At 38.2% G+C, this 17,590-nt stretch overlaps 1 protein-coding gene across 4 annotated transcripts in view; it reads left to right on the forward strand.

The window, feature by feature from the left end:
• The window catches only part of Tmx3 (Thioredoxin-related transmembrane protein 3), a 527,179-nt gene that overhangs the window by 150,096 nt on the left and 359,493 nt on the right, over positions 1 to 17,590 (forward strand). For 3 of the 4 annotated variants that reach the window (XM_067136163.2, XM_067136162.2, XM_067136164.2), the window contains one exon: positions 4,293 to 4,459. The exons of the other annotated variant lie outside the window; for it this stretch is intronic. In XM_067136163.2, the coding sequence (XP_066992264.1) occupies positions 4,293 to 4,459 (167 nt within the window). The remainder of the gene's footprint in view (positions 1 to 4,292; positions 4,460 to 17,590) is intronic. 4 annotated transcript variants of the gene reach the window in all.

Here is a 17,590-nt window from a genome sequence, read left to right on the forward strand (position 1 = left end):
CACCAGGCAAATGCTGGGGCTGTACCTTAATTAAGGCCACGGCTGATTCCTTCCCATTCCTAGGCCTTTCCTGTCCCACCATCGCCACAAGACCTATCTGTGTCGGTGCGACGAAAAGTAACTAACAGGGAAAAAAAGTGTTGTCTACAATAATTTCTGTCAAAACTACGCTGGGGGTTTGAACTGCAATATTATTGGGATCTAGGAATTTGATTATTAACTTTTACTCGATGAATAAACAAAGGTGGAAAGTACAAAGTATGCAGGGAACTTAGACTACAATTTATCGGAGTAATCTGCTGATTTCGTATTTGTTTACACAACTACCATGTGCATGTAGCAATAATTGTCAACAATCCAAAAACTGTTAAGTACCGTAATTATCCCGTGAAATTACCATGTATTTCCTGTAACTCCTTTTTAAATCGAAGTTTACAGACGTATCATGTTATTTAATTTAATAAATTATTACCTTGATAGTTTGAATAGATATCCATACGAAATACCAGAAAAGTTGTGGCGGAAGTTACAGTGAGTTACAACTCCTTATGATTACACCTCTGATTTTAGGCAAAACCTCTTTTGTTCCTTAAGGGATAACTTAAAATGAAGTTGTATTTACATGTTTCATGTATTTATAAGGTTAGGAACGGTGGTCCTATAGTGCCTAAAAATGTCTAAATTGGCGTTGGAACCTGTTTTTGCCTATATTCCTATAATTGTTATATTTAATCCCTAAATCGCTTTTTAGTCGGAGAAATTTAAATATTTGCCGACTCGTTTTCAGTATCTTGAATAGTATTTTCTTGAAATTTTTTTCAGACAAAATGTGAAGCTGTAAACCAATTACCACTCCCTGGAAGTCCTTAGGAATCTCCCGCTGTGAATACTCCCTTTGTCCCTTAGTCTGTGTGTCACAAGGTGGGGCACAGTGTCCATTGACCTGCTGGAAATGAAACTCTTCATTCCACTCAGTGAGAAACTTTCCGTGCGCCCGTTTGCTCAGTGTGTGCATTATGCCGAATGTGGCAGCTTCCAAGACATCCTTAATTAAACAGTGGTTGCAGGAGTTTCCCCATTTCATGTAGGATGGAAAAATTAAATTCTGCGATGTTTGCAGCAAAGAGGTAAGTCAAATTTGTTTTATATTTCACTCTGAAGTACGTACTTTGGTGTGAGAGTCGTACTTAATACGTAGGCGTTCTATCTCTCTGTTGTATTACGTTTTATACATTTTATACATTAATTCAGCATACATACACTAAACGAAGTATAACAGTAAATATGAATTGGGGGTTGTAGCGCATCCCGATCCCTCGATTTTTTGTTTATAGAATCGTAAATAACTGGCCATGTTTATGTGGTACTGTAAGATTTATTCATTTTGCAAAAAGGCAAATTTTCAAGCAGGTTTTAGAAGAGGAATAATAGTACAAACGTATTGAAAAATGAAAGTATCATGCTGCAGTAGGGAACCCAAAATATGAGGTGGAAATTGTAAGAAAGATATGCACTTTTATCAATTGTAGGAAGTGTATGACAGATTATACACATTGTAAATATATACAGCAATGATTTTTTTTTACAAGCATACAGTAAATGTAGGGAGGAAAAAACACGGAATTCAGCCATGCGCGTGCATCAGTACCGATAGAAACAAAAATGTTCGCTAACATAATCTAACCGAACATAACAAAACAGGAAAAGAAAATGAATTAAATTCACCTCTACTGTGTTCAGGCCCTTGGTTGAATGGTCAGCATAGTTGCCTTCGGTTCAGAGGGTCCTGGGTTCGATTCCTGGCCGGATCGGAGATTTAAACCTTAAATGGTTATTTCCCCTGGCTCAGGGCAACTGTCCAAAACATTCCTGAAACTCACACACAATACTATCGTCCACTACAAAAGCACGCAGTTTCCTGTACACGGCATATGCCGCCCACCCTCGTTGGAGGATCTGTCTTACAAAGGCTGGACCAGGATAGGAATAGTCACATGGAATTATTACCTCTACTGCGTTATCTCGCCTATATACTTGCACGGTTTACACAATATTTGCGACTATTTATAGTTCTTGTTTTTAGGTGTCCAGTGAAAGGGGATCGCATCTTAGTCAACATGTCCAGGGGATTAAATTAAGGAAAATCTGCAAAGAAAATCAAATCTTAAACAAAGATTATTAACAACGGAATCACTAAATAAGGGAAGCAAAGACGAATTACATGCGGACTTATGCAGAGCTCTTGTGTCGGCAAATATTCCCTTCATATTCACTTGAAAATCCTTCCTTCAAAAGTTTTTTACAAAAATATTGTCATCGGAACATTCCATCCGAATCAACTTTAAGAAAAAAAACTACCTGGACACTCTTTACGAAGACACAGTCAGGCGGATAAGGGAAGATATAGGAGACTTGTACATCTGGATCTCTGTCGATGAGACTACTGACACTCTAGGTCGTTATATTGCCCACTTGATAGTCGGAAAATTAGATCCCGACATGCCGTGTTCGCCATATTTGATCTGCAGCAGACAGTTAACTAAAACGAATCAGGAGACAGTTGCTCAGTTTGTACATAAAGGTGTTGAGGTGCTTTTCCGCAATAACATGGACGAAAATAAGGTGCTTCTTATATTTACTGATACAGGTGCCTACATGATTGCTGCTGTTAAGTTGTTGAAAGTATTTTACCCTGCTTTGATTCACGTCACTTGTCTTGCTCATGCTATGAATCGCGTGGCTGAACAGATACGTGCTGAATTTCCTCGAGTCAACAAGATGATCTCCTCCACTAAGAAATTATTTTTAAAGGCTCCCACAAGAATCCGGTTGTTCCGTAATGAATTATCTGATCTTCCACTGCCACCAGAACCCATCCTTATGCGCTGGGGGACTTGGCTTCAGGCCATTGTGTACTACGGCAAAAATTTTGATGCAATCCGAAGTTTTGTTCTCGCCCTAAATGAAGATGCCATGTGCATCACTTCAGCCAAAAATGTTCTAAAGGATGTAACTATTTCTCAAGAAATTGCCTACATCAGGTCCTATTATACTTTTTTGGTCCCTGTTATTTCTGCACTTGGGTCTTCCGGGAAACCTGTTTACGAACAATTGGATTTGTTAGAAGAGGTGAAAGAAAAAATCAGCTTAGCTCCAGGCCCTGCTGGGGATAGAATTTGGGATAAGCTTAACAAAGTACTACAGAAGAACCCAGGACTGTCAACGCTTCATGCTGTGGCTGATGTTCTGATTGGCAAAACTAACGTTGAATGTGACATCTCCCCATGTCTTGTACCAAAATTAAAATACAGCCCTGTAACCTCTGTTGACGGTGAGCATACTTTCTCAGCCTACAAGCTAGTGTTGTCAGACAAGCGGTGTAGTTTCACAACAGAAAATCTAGAAAAAGTGCTATTGATTTACTGTGCATCAAATTATTGGCAGTAATGTGCTTGTAATTCAATGTTTTAATTATTTAAGAGATAAAAACTAAAAAATGTGGTGGACAATTGTGTATGTGAAATATTGTATTAATATGTTATTGCATTATTACTTGTATGCATTTAGAGTTATCAATTTAGAAAAATAAAAATGGTATTATAATTGATAAGTGCTTATTAAAATACGTAAAATTGAAGCTGCCTAAAACATATTTTTAAAACCTATTTTTACATATTTGAAAGCCTATTTTAGGCACTTAAAATACACATTTTAGCGCCTAAAAATCCGATGTCTACTTATGATAATCTGCTCCTTTAAGTATTATACCAACGAACCTACAGATATTTTAAAAAATGTTTTTTAAAAGTTAATATTATTACCTAAAGTATTTCCTAAACCTAAATTCGAAACACGGTACACCTAGCTAGCCAACTTAACCTAGAAAATGTAATCCACTGAACACCAACTGAATTACTCGTTATAAAATTCAATATCTCTCTCTCTCTCTCACTCACTCTCACTCAGTAAAACAGAATGTTGAAATTGACTAGCAGACAGCCAGATGGTGTCAAATTGAAATGTCTGCACATGGTACCTGAAGCCATACAATTATTATTATTAATTCAACATGTAAATTGGCACAACATGCAATGGCTTCTGCATTATTAGACTTGCACATCTGCTGTAAATGGTGAGTTCTTTGAGCATTTCGCTTCTGTGTTTTTCAGTATCATCTATGAATAGTGAGCCCTGTATTTCTGTACTTCCACAGTCTGTGTTAGTCTCTATGTTGTATTGTACTTGGAGACCCCCTGGACTGATACTTATGAATGTCATTGTGGTGTTTGTAGTTCTATGCTCCCTGGTGTGCACACTGCAAGAGACTGGAGCCCATCTGGGCCCACGTGGCGCAAGCTCTGCATGTCAACTCCAACATCCGTGTGGGCCGTGTGGACTGTACCAGGTTTACAGCTGTAGCGAACGAGTTCGGAGTCTCTGGTTTCCCTACCATTTCATTGTGAGTGTACTTCTTACTTGTTTGAGACGCCCAGTATAAAGTTGTCGTGAACTAAGCTCGACTTTAGGAAATCATTTACTAAGGATATGAGAAGAAGGTATGTCCTTTTACATGAGCTCAAGTTGGCCTTCTTTCTCTTTTTTTAAAATTCATCAAGAAGATTTACAAATACTACCCGCTCGACACACAGTGGAGGTTCATTCCCGTTCAATATTAATAAGAGGAAGAAGGAATGAAACTCTGTTCTGTCTCATCAGCTCTCACTACGACAACATTTTGTTGTTTTTCCCTTTAAATCTCTTAAAGATTTAAAGATCACTGTAATAGACAACATTTAAAATTTCTGTACATTCATGTACCTACTGTATTTAGATAGCCGCATCCTCTAAGAACTAGTCACATGCTGCATGGTATATATTTCTTTCACCTTGCATATCTATGTATATAAAATAAGAGTTTTGTCTGTACATTGCTCAGAGTTTGAAAAGAATGGTATTTCTGTATCGGTCATATCTACAGTAACAAGGAAATGCGCTTTTTACTTTTCCGTAATTTCTGTCTGGCTGCATGTACAGTATGTATGTATGTATGTATGTATGTATGTATGTATGTATGTATGTATGTATGTATGTATGTATGTATGTATGTATGTATGTATGTATGCATGTATGTATGTATGTATGTATGTATGTATGTATGTACACGCATCTCGAGAAAACGGCTTAAGAGAATTTAATAAAAATCGGTATGCAAAGTCGGGGAATAAGTCATTACAATGTAGGCCATAAATAATTTTATTTACGCGGATAGAAATGGTAGTTTAGGGGAAGGCCTAAAATTTAATTTTCAGATATTTATATTATTGGTCCTATCTTAATGAAAATTGGTATTCAAAGCCAAGAGGAATAAGTCGCTACAATATAGGCTATAAATAATTTTATTCACGCTGAGTGAAATGGTAGTTTAGGGGAAGGCCAAAAATATAATTCTTAAATATTTACGTTATGAGTGGTCCTATCTCAATTAAAATTGGCATGCGTAGTCGAAAAACGAGCCATTATAATCTAGGCTATGAATCATTTTATTCACACTGATTGAAATGGTAGTTTAGGGGAAGGCCTAAAATTTAATTCTCAAATATTTAAATTATTAGTGGTCGTATCGATAAATACTACATAACCAAAGTTATGTAGAATTAAATTTCTGAACATTTATGTCTTATACATTTTTTTGTTTTGCTATTTTGCTTTAAGTATCACCGACACAGATATGTCTTACGGCTAAGGTGGGATAGGAATGGCCTAGGAATTGGAAGGAAGCGGCTGTGGCCTTAATTAAGGTACAGCCCCGGCATTTGCCTCGTGTGGAAATGGGAAACCACGGAAAACCATCTTCAGGGCTGCCGACAGTGGGGCTCGAACCCACTATCTCCCGACTACTGGATACTGCAAGTAATCAACTTCATTTTCCGTATCAAAATTTAATCACTAAGTTTTACAATATTTAAAATTCTTCCACCGTTTTGATACTTTTTTTGCCTTTTGGCAAATTTTTTATTTAACAACAGTACATGTTTCGTTCCTTATTTCGGAACATCCTCAGCTGTTATTGTAGCTTAGGTGAATTGCTAAAATTTAAAACATGTTAATTTGCAGGTACGGTACATTGATTCACTTAAAAACTACTAAAATTACCAATTAAATTAAATGATATTAAAAACAATGTAGGGGTTAGTGTGTTAATGATATGAGAGCGGATGATTACATAGTTGGTCAGCTTAAAAACTATGTCTATTCATTTGAATAGTTGTTAAAAATTTCATTTTGTTACATTAAAATGTCTATTTGCGGTTAAAAGTTTTTAAAAAATTTGACTTCGTAACACTGTTCAAATTATTGAATGTTTTATCTTCTGTTCCTTCCAGGTATGTTGTTATATATTATGAGTTTGTTTATGGTGCCTTTGATTGAGTCTAATGTGGAACTTTGAAGCTGATTGCTGAACAGTATTTGTGAAGGGAGCTTCGTTTCAATTTCTGAAATGAAATAAAATAAGGAAATGGAAATTTGTTTAAAAGAAAAACAAAACAAAACAAAAAAACAAGAACATGTGTCTTTACATAATAACTAAATGTATAAAAAAGTTCTTTACTTGACTCCAATTCTACTGTGACCCTGGAGGGACGTTTGTTGCAGCTTTGCGTCTTGTATAGTAATGGTGTGTGCGTTCCGTTGTATGCTCCTCCTTACGGGGAGGCAAGGTTGCGGAGAGGGGAGGGGGCGTGTCGGTTACTGTCACGGCATCAACTTTAGAAGGGCTAGGGAGAGGGGATGTACAAAATGGCGGAGGTTCGGTCTTATTTATCCTTTTACTGTTTGTATTGCGTCTTTTGCCTAAAATTTCAAGACTTGATAGTGTCCCTTCAAATATAGGATTTCTAATGTCAATAGTTTCATTTAGGTTATTGTCCTGATTGCTTTTTTGTTCTAAATATATGTATAGGGCCGATTGCAGAAACGGTATTTAGACGATGTCTACGGTTAAACAATGCCTAAGCATGGCCTCTGCATTGCAGAGACGTTATGTATCACTTAGACACTGTCTAAAACCGATGCTCAACCGGTCATGTTTAAACACTGCCGATGTACCATAAAATATGTAATTTGTATGATCATGTTGAAACGGTTCCGGAAAGAAAGGTTAGTCCGACGGCCTCTCTGTGGGTCGCCCGCTGCTAAATCGCAGCAGTTCGTTTGACATGCACGGGGAGATAACAATAAAATAAGGTTTCGTTTTACGAGAGACTTGTTTCTTGAGACTGACAAAGTGACAGTCTGGTAACTGTCAACTTGAATACAATTCTTGGCAACCGATATATTTTATTATGTACATGAGGTAATTTCCATGGAATTATAGGCCACTTCGACTACATACATATCAGAATTACGTGTCCCGATCGTCTGAGGGCTGTCACATATATCAGGGGGTGACACTTCATAGGGAGCGTCCGAAGCAGTTCTGAGATGGGCCAATCGATCTCCGCCAACCAATGAAAACTAAACTTCTCTTTTAGAAGGTTAATTTAGAAGGCAGAGGTTGGCATTGCACATTCAGTTGCGTGGTACAGCAAATTCAAAACACAACACCTTGGTCGTACGGTATGTAATAGTGCTTGTTAGACGAAAATTTGTTGAGATTCTTTCGCATTGAACGAGATTTTTGAGAGTATGGTGTGAAATTATAATTATGCGCGTTCTTAGTGTGAAGAAATAGTATTATGATCATGAAGGTACTTCACATTGAACTACCTAGCTGTTGCGAGTAAACGTCTGTGTGGTTGTGCTTCTTACCTGCTGTTTGGAATAAATAAATTCAAAATATAAACTGTGTGCATTATGCTGTGTTTTACTTTCATCCTTTCCTTCTCGTGTTTTCCATTCCCATACATAAAAGTCGTGGAAAGGGTTCAACGAACGAACGAAAGAATGAGGTTATGTTAGATCGTGATTTAGGCAAGTATGGGCGTTTTGGGGTTTTATATGAATTGCATTAACATTTTCAGTAATCAGTGTTGCATTTATCACTTAATAGATGTAAATTTACATTAAAATGCGAACGGTGAAACAAGGATACAAGATAGCGTTATAACAGTATTGCCAACATACAAATACGGTAATTCCAATTTACTTTTCAAGTAAAAGACACGAGAGAAGCTTTAGATACAACTTTTCTACCGAAATACAATCATTATCTCTATCACAATTAAAATTTTAACAAAGTAACAACGATCATCATCGTGTTTACTACGAGGTACTATCGTGGGATTTATTTCCTTATGTTGGCAGAGAGAAAGTGGCCACTGTAGCTTCCATGGCCTGTTTTCTCAGCCAACTTTATTATACGGGAGTGACGGATCTATTTCTCTTACATGATCCTTGACATATATCAATCAGGAGGGATTCACTTATATTTACTGCCAAGTAAACACACATAATAGTGAAAACTAAAAAGTAGGTTGTATGGGATTTTTATATATATCATCGGCAACTATCAGATAGGAAAAGGCAAGTGGTGGTGATTATCGTTTAAAGAGGACTGGGGAAGAAGAGCCGTGGCCATAATAACAGCCCTAGTATTTGCCTGGTGTAAAAATAGGGAAACTACGGAAAACAATCTTCACGGCTGCCGATGATGCGTTTCGAACCTACGATCTCCAGAATGCAAGCTACATCTATATGGCCCGTACAACACACTCGGTTACACGTTACTATTGCTTCATCTTCCCTTCGTCGAAGCTACCGTATTTATGAGTAGATTACACCACGGCCGACTTGATGCGTCGCTCTAGCTAGCTCCTTACCGGCCTTGACAGTCGGGTCCACGCACTGTTATCGGAGTAGTTACACAGCTCGACACGTGGCGCTGGCGGCCGACCTATTTGCGGTAGAAATGCATACTTCTTTATGGAAAATATATTGACTTTGATTGCCGATTTATCGTAATTTAGAGCTATGGAGAATGTTACATGGGTTAATACTGTTAAAATGATTAATCCTAAAGGTTACTTTCGGTGATATTTGCCAAAATGATGTCGTGAAATGAAACTGCGGGGAGATGACTTAGTCCAGCTGACGTTCTGATATTGACTCTGATTGCGGATGTATCTTAATTTAGGGAATAAAATAGTATGTTACATTGACTAATATTGTTAAATGATTAATCCTAAAGGATACTTTCATTGATATGTGCCAAAATAACGTCGTGAAATGAAACTGCGGAGGATGGAGTAGTCCAACTGACGTTCCTTAATTGTGAGGAATAATAGTAATCGTTTTTACTATCATGGCATTTAGATACATAGCAGAACTTACCACAATACGTTTGTCTTCTGATGTTAATATTGAGAATAAGAGTCATTGTTCAATTAGAGTTTTAAAATTTTTCAAGCGCTGCTCTCAGGAAGGGGGCTGGACAAAACATAAGTCTTACTTTTTCCATAACATAAATATTTTGACTCAAACATGTTTAAATGTTAATTTCAATACATATAGTTTCAGATTACATTTCATTTATACCTTTCACTAGAATGTTAAATACCGGGCAAGCTGGCCATGCTAAATTCAGACAATAAATTTTACTTGAAATGCAGTAGGGTGGAACAAGTTGGCCGCGCGGCGTGCAGCTGTGAGCTGTGAGTTTGCATCCGGAAGATAGTGGGTTCGAACCCCACTATCGGCAGCTCTGGAGATGGTTTTCCGTGGTTTCCCATTTTCACATCAGGCTGTACCTCAATTAAGGCCACGGCTGATTCCTTCCCACTGCTAGCCCTTTGCTATTCCACCGGCGTCATAAGGCCTATCTGTGTCGGTGCGACGTAAAACAAATAGCGAAAGAAGAAGAAGAATTTTAAATAAAATTTCAGTGAGCGAAAAGTATTTTGAGTAAATAAATTGTAAACTGTTCTCTGCTCGATGATGATGACGCTGGTTGTCTAAAGGGGCCTAACATCTAGGTCATCGGCCCCATTGCTCAGGTAACAACACTTCATACGTTGGCCTTACCGTCATAGCAGTAGTGATTCTTACTTGTCAATGTTTAAATGTTAAAGTTCAGATTATCTTGGATAAAATGTGTTGTGTTGCTGTCATATGGCAAATACGACACCGCCTAAAGGATTATTCTATGAGAGAAAATTCATGGGTAAAAATACCTGATTAGCGTGATTAGCGGCCACTCACGGAGGCCCGGGTTTGATTCCTGGCCCTGCCACGAAATTTCAAAAGTGGTACGAAGGCTGGAACAGGGTCCACTCAGCCTTGGGAGGTCAACTGTGTAGAGGGTGGTATCGATTCCCACCTCAGACATCCTCGAAGTGGTTTTCCATAGTTTCCCACTTACCGGGCGAGTTGCCCGTGCGCGTAGAGGCGCGCGGCTGTGAGCTTGCATCCGGGAGATAGTAGGTTCGAATCCCACTATCGGCAGCCCTGAAGATGGTTTTCCGTGGTTTCCCATTTTCACACCAGGCAAATGCTGGGGCTGTACCTTAAGGCCACGGCCGCTTCCTTCCAACTCCTAGGCCCTTCCTATCCCATCGTCGCCGTAAGACCTATCTGTGTCGGTGCGACGTAAAGCCCCTAGCAAAAAAAAAAGTTTCCCACTTCTCCTCCAAGTAAATACCGGGATGGTAACTAACTTAAGGCCACGGCTGCTTCCTTCCCTCTTCCTTGGCTATGCCTTCCAATCTTCCCATCCCCAACACAAGGCCCCTGTTCAGCATAGAAGTTGCGGCCGCCTGGGCGAGGTACTGGTCATCCTTCCCAGTTGTATCCCACGACCCGCAGTCTCACGCTCCAGGATACTACTCTTGAGGTGGTAGAGGTGGGATCCCTCACTGAGTCCGAGAGAAAAGCCAACGCTGGCGGGGTAAACAGAGTAAGAAAAAAGAAAGGAAAAACGAAGGTAAATACCCGACATAGAAACGGAAAACTAAGACGAGAGTGTTACCTGCTTTTAGCCACTCCGTAGTTTTGTCTTGGTCTACAGAGAATTCGTGAAATGATAGTGTCCCTTTGCTTTTTTTTTCCTGTTCGGATTACAAAAAAGGCACACAGCAATATATATTCGAATATTTCCTAACACAGTTAAAGAAAAGCAAATCAACATACTATTAAAAACGAATTAGCACATAAATTAAAATCCTTGTTCCGGACGCAGTTATAGCGAGAAATCACTTTGTTCTTGTTTCCATAAAATTTCTGCTCGAAGTACGAAAAGGTGCACAAGAGTGTTTCAAATTCCAAGATTTGTAAACACAATTTAACAAATATAATCACCACAATACACAATAAAAAATAAACTCACTAGCGCATAACTATCAGATCTCATTATCAAGCCAACAGGCACCTCATTGCGAACACTTTGCCAACATTTACGATAGCAAAACCAAAAAATAAAACTGGAAATGCGGCAATTTGCGGTATACAGCTTCCTGTCAGTGGGTAGTAGGCCAGCGCTCCAGCGGCATTATGGTGAAACTTTCCAATTACAGCTTTATGCTGGGCTTCACAAGCGATTGTCAAGGCCGGTATAAGGAGCGCAGCGAGGTATCCAGTCGGCCGTGATTACACTCACTGTAACAACGCTATAATGAAAGCTACACTTCCCCGTACGGTGCCGTGTCGCTTTAGTGTCGATATTATGAGATTTAATTTCCACCGAAAGCGATACTCTTATCTGTGGGCAAGTCATGCTCAGCCATATTTGAGTAATGTGTAGGAAGATAAACAGCTGACTGGCGTTCGGCGCGCGCACCGGCGAATTTCATTGGTTGCGACAAGCAAAGAGTTGCATGAAAGATACTTCTGTATCCATTTTCAAACCAAAATTGAAACTTTAAGGGATGTCTAGTTAAACATCGACTGAACATTGTTTATGCAATGGAAGATCGTGAACCATTTAGGCGTTTCTGCAATCGGCCCATAGATTTTCTAATGTGTTAAGGAGAGCTCCTTTGTTTATTTTATGCAATATAGTTAAATCCTGCTCTACGGTTGTAAATTGATGTCCGGTTGAACTCATGTGTTGACCCATCGCGGAATTTATTTTATGTCTTTCAGCGTTGACATGCTCCTGGTATCTTACAGTAAAACTGCGCCCTGTTTGTCCGACATAAGTTTTTTTTTACATTGGTGACACTTCAATTTATAAACTCCTGATTCAGAATGTTTTTTTTTCCCTAGGGAATTAACACTATTGTAATTAAATAATTTATGCTTTGTGTTATTGCTGGTTGAATATGCGATCTTATAATTATATTTTCTAATCAAATTGGTTACTGTGTATAAGTTACGGTTATTGAAGGTGAACTTGGCGTATTTGTCTTTCTTTTTTGTTTCGGGTTTTAGGTTAGTTTGTAATTTCTGTTTGAATTTACCGATTATTTTGTTTATTATTTTTGGTTCAAAACCGTTGTATTGGGCTTGTTTGCGAATAAAGCGTAGTTCTTTTTCTCTTTTTGTGTGTGTAAGGGGTATATTAAACGCTCTATATATGTAACTGTAATAAGCTGACCTTTTTTGCGATTCTGGGTGCAGTGAGTATTTCTTTATTGTAATGGGAGTAAAAGTGGGTTTCCTGTGTATCTTGAAGACAAATTCTTCCTTTTTCCGTGTTACATTTATGTCTAAAAAGTTAATGGAGCTTTCCTTTTCTTTCTCTAATGTAAACTTTATTCTGGAATCAAGTGTATTTAATTTATTGAGGATGTCGTCACTGTTATTCTCTCTTTGATGTATTACGGCATAAGTGTCGTCCACAAAACGGATCCATAAATTGAGACCTTCTATTTGTCCTATTATTTTGGTATGTTCGAGGTAATCAAGATAAATATTGGCTCAAATGCCGGAAGCGGGAGCACCCATTGGGAGGCCTTCTTGTCTGTATATTTTTTTTATTGAAAGTGAAGTAATTGTGTTTAGTAACGAATTTAAGTATATTAATGAAATATTCTACTTATGGTATGCTGAGTTGTTGATGTTCTATAAGATTCATCCTGATAATTTTTATTGTTTCGTCCACTGGAATATTTGTATACATGTCCTTGATATCAAAGGAACATGTTACTTGATGTGGTGTTAATTTAAAGTTTTTGAGTACTTTGCAAAAGTCTACTGAATTTTTTATTGGTGTCTTGTGAAAAACGTAATGTTTGGTTAGGAATGTATGTACGTATGGCGACGTTTTATAAGTAGGGCTGTTGCGGAAGTTTATTATTGGTCTTATGGGAATTCCTTCTTTATGTAACTTTGGTAAGGCTCTTGCTGTTGGAAGGCAGGGATTCATGTTTATCAGTTTTTGGACGTCTTGTTCACTTAAAATAAAGGTTGCGTTTCTTAATAGTGTTTGTAACTCTTTCTGAGTTTTAGTTGTAGGGTCTCGATCTATTTCCGAAAAAGTGCTATTATTGAAGAAAGTTTCTGTTTTTTTAATGTATTCCTCCTTATCTAAAACTACTATTGTCCCTCCCTTGTCCGTTTTGGTAATTACTATTTCCTCTTGTTTTATTTTATGTGATAAACTTGAAGTAGGTTTATTTCTGTTATGGGGAACTTTTAAGCCTTTTACTAGGTTCGGAATTTTCTTTTTTTACCTCGTGTCTGACGTAACTCTGAACTTCGTTAGGGAGTTTTTGTATAGCTGTTTCTACTTCTGAAATGGCAGTTATTAGCTCTTTTTCTTTGTTTCTACCTATCCAATTAAAATTAGGGCCTTGACTTAGGGTTTTCATTTCCTCTTCAGTGAGATTAACCTTAGAAATATTCTTAACGGGCAAAGGGTATTCTTCCAATTCATTTTCTGAACTTGAAGAGTAAGCTTTGCCATTTTCATTTTTTATTTTGGTATTTTTTAACGATGTTAATTTGTTATTAAGGGTTTCCTGTTTTTTTTACTTAAAATGATATCCATTTTTTCATGGATGTATCTTTGAAACTAATCCCATTCTAAGGGTAACAGTAGTGTTGGACTTTGGAGATGTGCCAAATACATTTTACCATTGAGAAATGCTTTCTTTCTATAAAGGTATTTTATTTCATTTTTTAGCCATATTTGATTGACTCTCTTTTGTGTTTCAAAGTGGTGCCTGGAGGGTACGTGTTTCTTTGGGTTTTACTTAGAAATTTAGGAACTAGGTTGTCTTTAAGACATTTCTTTAAGAAATTTCACCTAAGCTACAATAACAGCTGTGATGTTCCGAAATAAGGAACGAAACATGTACTGTTGATAAATAAAAAATTTGCCAAAAGGCAAAAAAAAGTATCAAAACGGTGGAAGAATTTTAAATACTGGATACTGGCCGCACTTAAGTGACTGCAGCTATCGAGCTCGGTTTATACATTTTTACTGTACCAACTGTGATAACACAGATATTCATGAAATTGTGGTTTTGTTTCTAAGTCTATTTCAACACTGAGCCACGAGAAAATGGGTTAACAGATTTTAATGAAAATCGTTACTTAGAGTCGGGGAATGAGAAACAACAGTCTAAGCTATAAACAAATTTATTTACCCTGCATGAAAGGGGATGGCGCCTAAAATGTAATTTTTATTACCTATGTTATTGGTGCTATCAAAGAGTATTACACAAAAAATGTTATAGGGAATACAATTTCCGATCATTTATGTTTTATTTAAAGATAAAAATTTCATTGTTCCGTATTGAAAAGTATCACAGTTAAATTGAAATAATAGATATGGTAGTTCAACCTATTCAATACAAGTAAATAAGAGATGTAGAGATTACATTCTTATTTAATTAAAAGTGGAGATGGTACCGGTTTCGACCCCAGTCTGGGTCATCATCAGCCGATTATAACTCGAAAAACAATGCATAAGTAAGAAAGAAGTTAACGGTCAAGTCCACACAATATCAGTTGAAGAAGCGATACAAAAATGACGGGGGTAGGTACTGTAAAATTCAGACGAAGTGGGATGAAAGTCACGTAAAAGAAGTAACGCGTTATCTTCCGAGTATCAGCACGGCACACGCAATGTTTGGCACTGCCTCACAATGTTCACGAAAAGCAGAGAACAGTTAAATGAGCCAGACTGCATAGACCGTCAGGCACAAAGTCACAACACAATCCAAATATGAAGATCTAAAGTCATGAAGAAGCCAAAGACGAGCAGCTCGACCGAAGTAACTTGCAAGCTTCAGAAGATCGGCGCGGTGTTTAAAACGTCAAGTGCTGTAGTTTCATACGCTGACGGAGATTGAAGGATAGATTAATGATCAAGTATTTGCTTAGTTCACGAAAATGTACCTATATATATTTATAATACGACTATATATATTCTATTGAATCGTATTATAAGTATATATACAGGGTGAAGCGTAATTCGCGCACTCGGGCGTCGCAGCAGCGCGACTCCTCATATTGCACCCTGGTGGGGGTATGATAAGCGTCATGCAATTGAAACTATGAGGAATTAATGAGGAATATATATTTCATGTTCAGAATAAATAGTATCTTACTGTACAGACAGTAAGAACAGGCCAGGCCGAGATGGCAGGTTTCACCATACCACAGACTCTTGTCTCCAGTGAGATTAACAAACACATTGGGGGGACAGAATTAGGTTTCTCAGAATTTGGAACAACAAGGAAAGAGAGGGGCTAGCTTGTTGCCAAAGTTTTCCTAGCCCGGGGCAGTCTTGGTAGTAGCAACAGCGCAGGGAGCCGTGTGCAAAATTCTGAGAAATGATGGCGAGGTATCTCCATGTAACTAGCCGGAGTGGAAAACGGGGTTGGCACTAGAAGAAAAAAATGTGAGCCTTCCCGGTCACGTGGTCAAGGTGGACCAATGGAAAAATTCACTTGACCAAAGCAAGGTGACAACTTCGTATTGTAAGAAGCACTAGCGAGGCTAACTCCGTGGATTAAACTTATAGAAAAAAGTCAAGTATCGATTCACAATAAAGTGGAATTTAGGAACCTTACTATACCATAAAACTGATATAAAGTTAATAATTGCGGGAGATTGCATGGTGTGATTCTGAGAATTCATGGACGCTATTCGTTGATTGGCTGAAGGCAAAGGACGCCACAATAGAGCGAGAAACCCCGAGCCGGGTTACGGCAGCTAAATTCGCGAATATATCCATTACCAGCGAACGATAATAGCTGAGAATTGGTATAGAGCATTTGAGAACATAATTACATCATTGGATCATATATTTAAGCCACCGGCCAAACCGCAAACTGTCGTATGAAGATATCGGGACTGTGCGTTCCAAGATGACCTCCGTTGAACTCGGAAGAGAGGGGATACAAGTATAAATATGAGGTCGTACACTAGGACGGGAGTACTTCTGACAAAGTGTTCGGGCGGATACCACGCCCGTGGTACGTGACTACTTTTGACAGTGTGTTCGAGCTGATAGCACGCCAGTGCTGCGAAAGTACTTCTGATATTGTGTTCGAGCAGTGACTACGCCAGGGGTGCGAGTGTGTACTTACTCATGGAGTAGGATTCGAATTATTATATTGTTACATAGTACAGGGATTCATGTCGTGATGTAGCTCATATTACAGTCTTGAGCAGTCTACTAGTATGAAGTGTTTCAAATAGACAGGACTCAGTAAATCATAACTTACGGAGTGTGAGATTCTACCAACAGATTAGGAAGTGCGTTACATGAGAACGGTCACGAGTGTTTATGTCACCTAGTAAACAGTCCATTCTAAACTGATACCTGGTCAGCTACACGAGCGTGAGACGGGAAATTCAAGTGCGCGTACGGGCCGTATAAAAGGGAAACCCGAGGTATCCCACGTTCCTAGTGTCCGGGAAAGGAATGAAGAATGTAAATTTACATTAAGTGGGCTAGATACAAGGCCGAGAGTGTAAAATTTTTGTGAATAGAATTTAGGGTGGAAATTATTCCAAAGTGCAACAGTTAATTTATTTGTTTTTATTCAGAATGTGTAAAGTTGGAAAGGGTCAAGGATTAATTCTTCAAGCTGGCATGAATACCAGCGAGATGCATTGCTAAAAACCGGAGGGGCTATGGCTCCTCGTCCGGTTTTAGCAGACTACAATGGCAGAGTTGAGTACCTTTTAATGTATTAATAGATAGCTATCGTTAGGGGGAGGAAATCATATTTTATCATGGTAACTTGATTGTGAAACGAGCCGTTACGGCTCGTATAAATTCAATGATAGATAGACAAAGGGACAAATTAATATGTAGATTAGATCAAGCACTCATCATAATTTTGATTATTAAATAGAGTATAGTAGGGTTGAGTTGTTCAGTCAAGTGCTTGAGTTGTTTGCTATGATTATGGAGCACGTTTCACATAAAGATAATGTAAATATTCATTTAGAAGTGCTTCCAAAGTGGGTTTCCGTTATCGGAACTTTTATAGATATTAAGGCATGTTGTTAAAATAATCCAGAGGTAGGATTGCCAAGTGATTTAAATTGTTGTGGGACGGAATGAAGTCCATTGATATGTGTGTAAATATCGCGAAGTTCGCCAGTGGACAAAATAATAATAGTCTGTACAAGGGTCGAAGTAGGACATTAGAATTTGGTAATGTGTAAAGGCGTGTTTAATAATAATCTTTGA

This window comes from Anabrus simplex, chromosome 1 (assembly GCF_040414725.1).
Source record: "Anabrus simplex isolate iqAnaSimp1 chromosome 1, ASM4041472v1, whole genome shotgun sequence".
Taxonomy (NCBI): domain Eukaryota; kingdom Metazoa; phylum Arthropoda; class Insecta; order Orthoptera; family Tettigoniidae; genus Anabrus; species Anabrus simplex.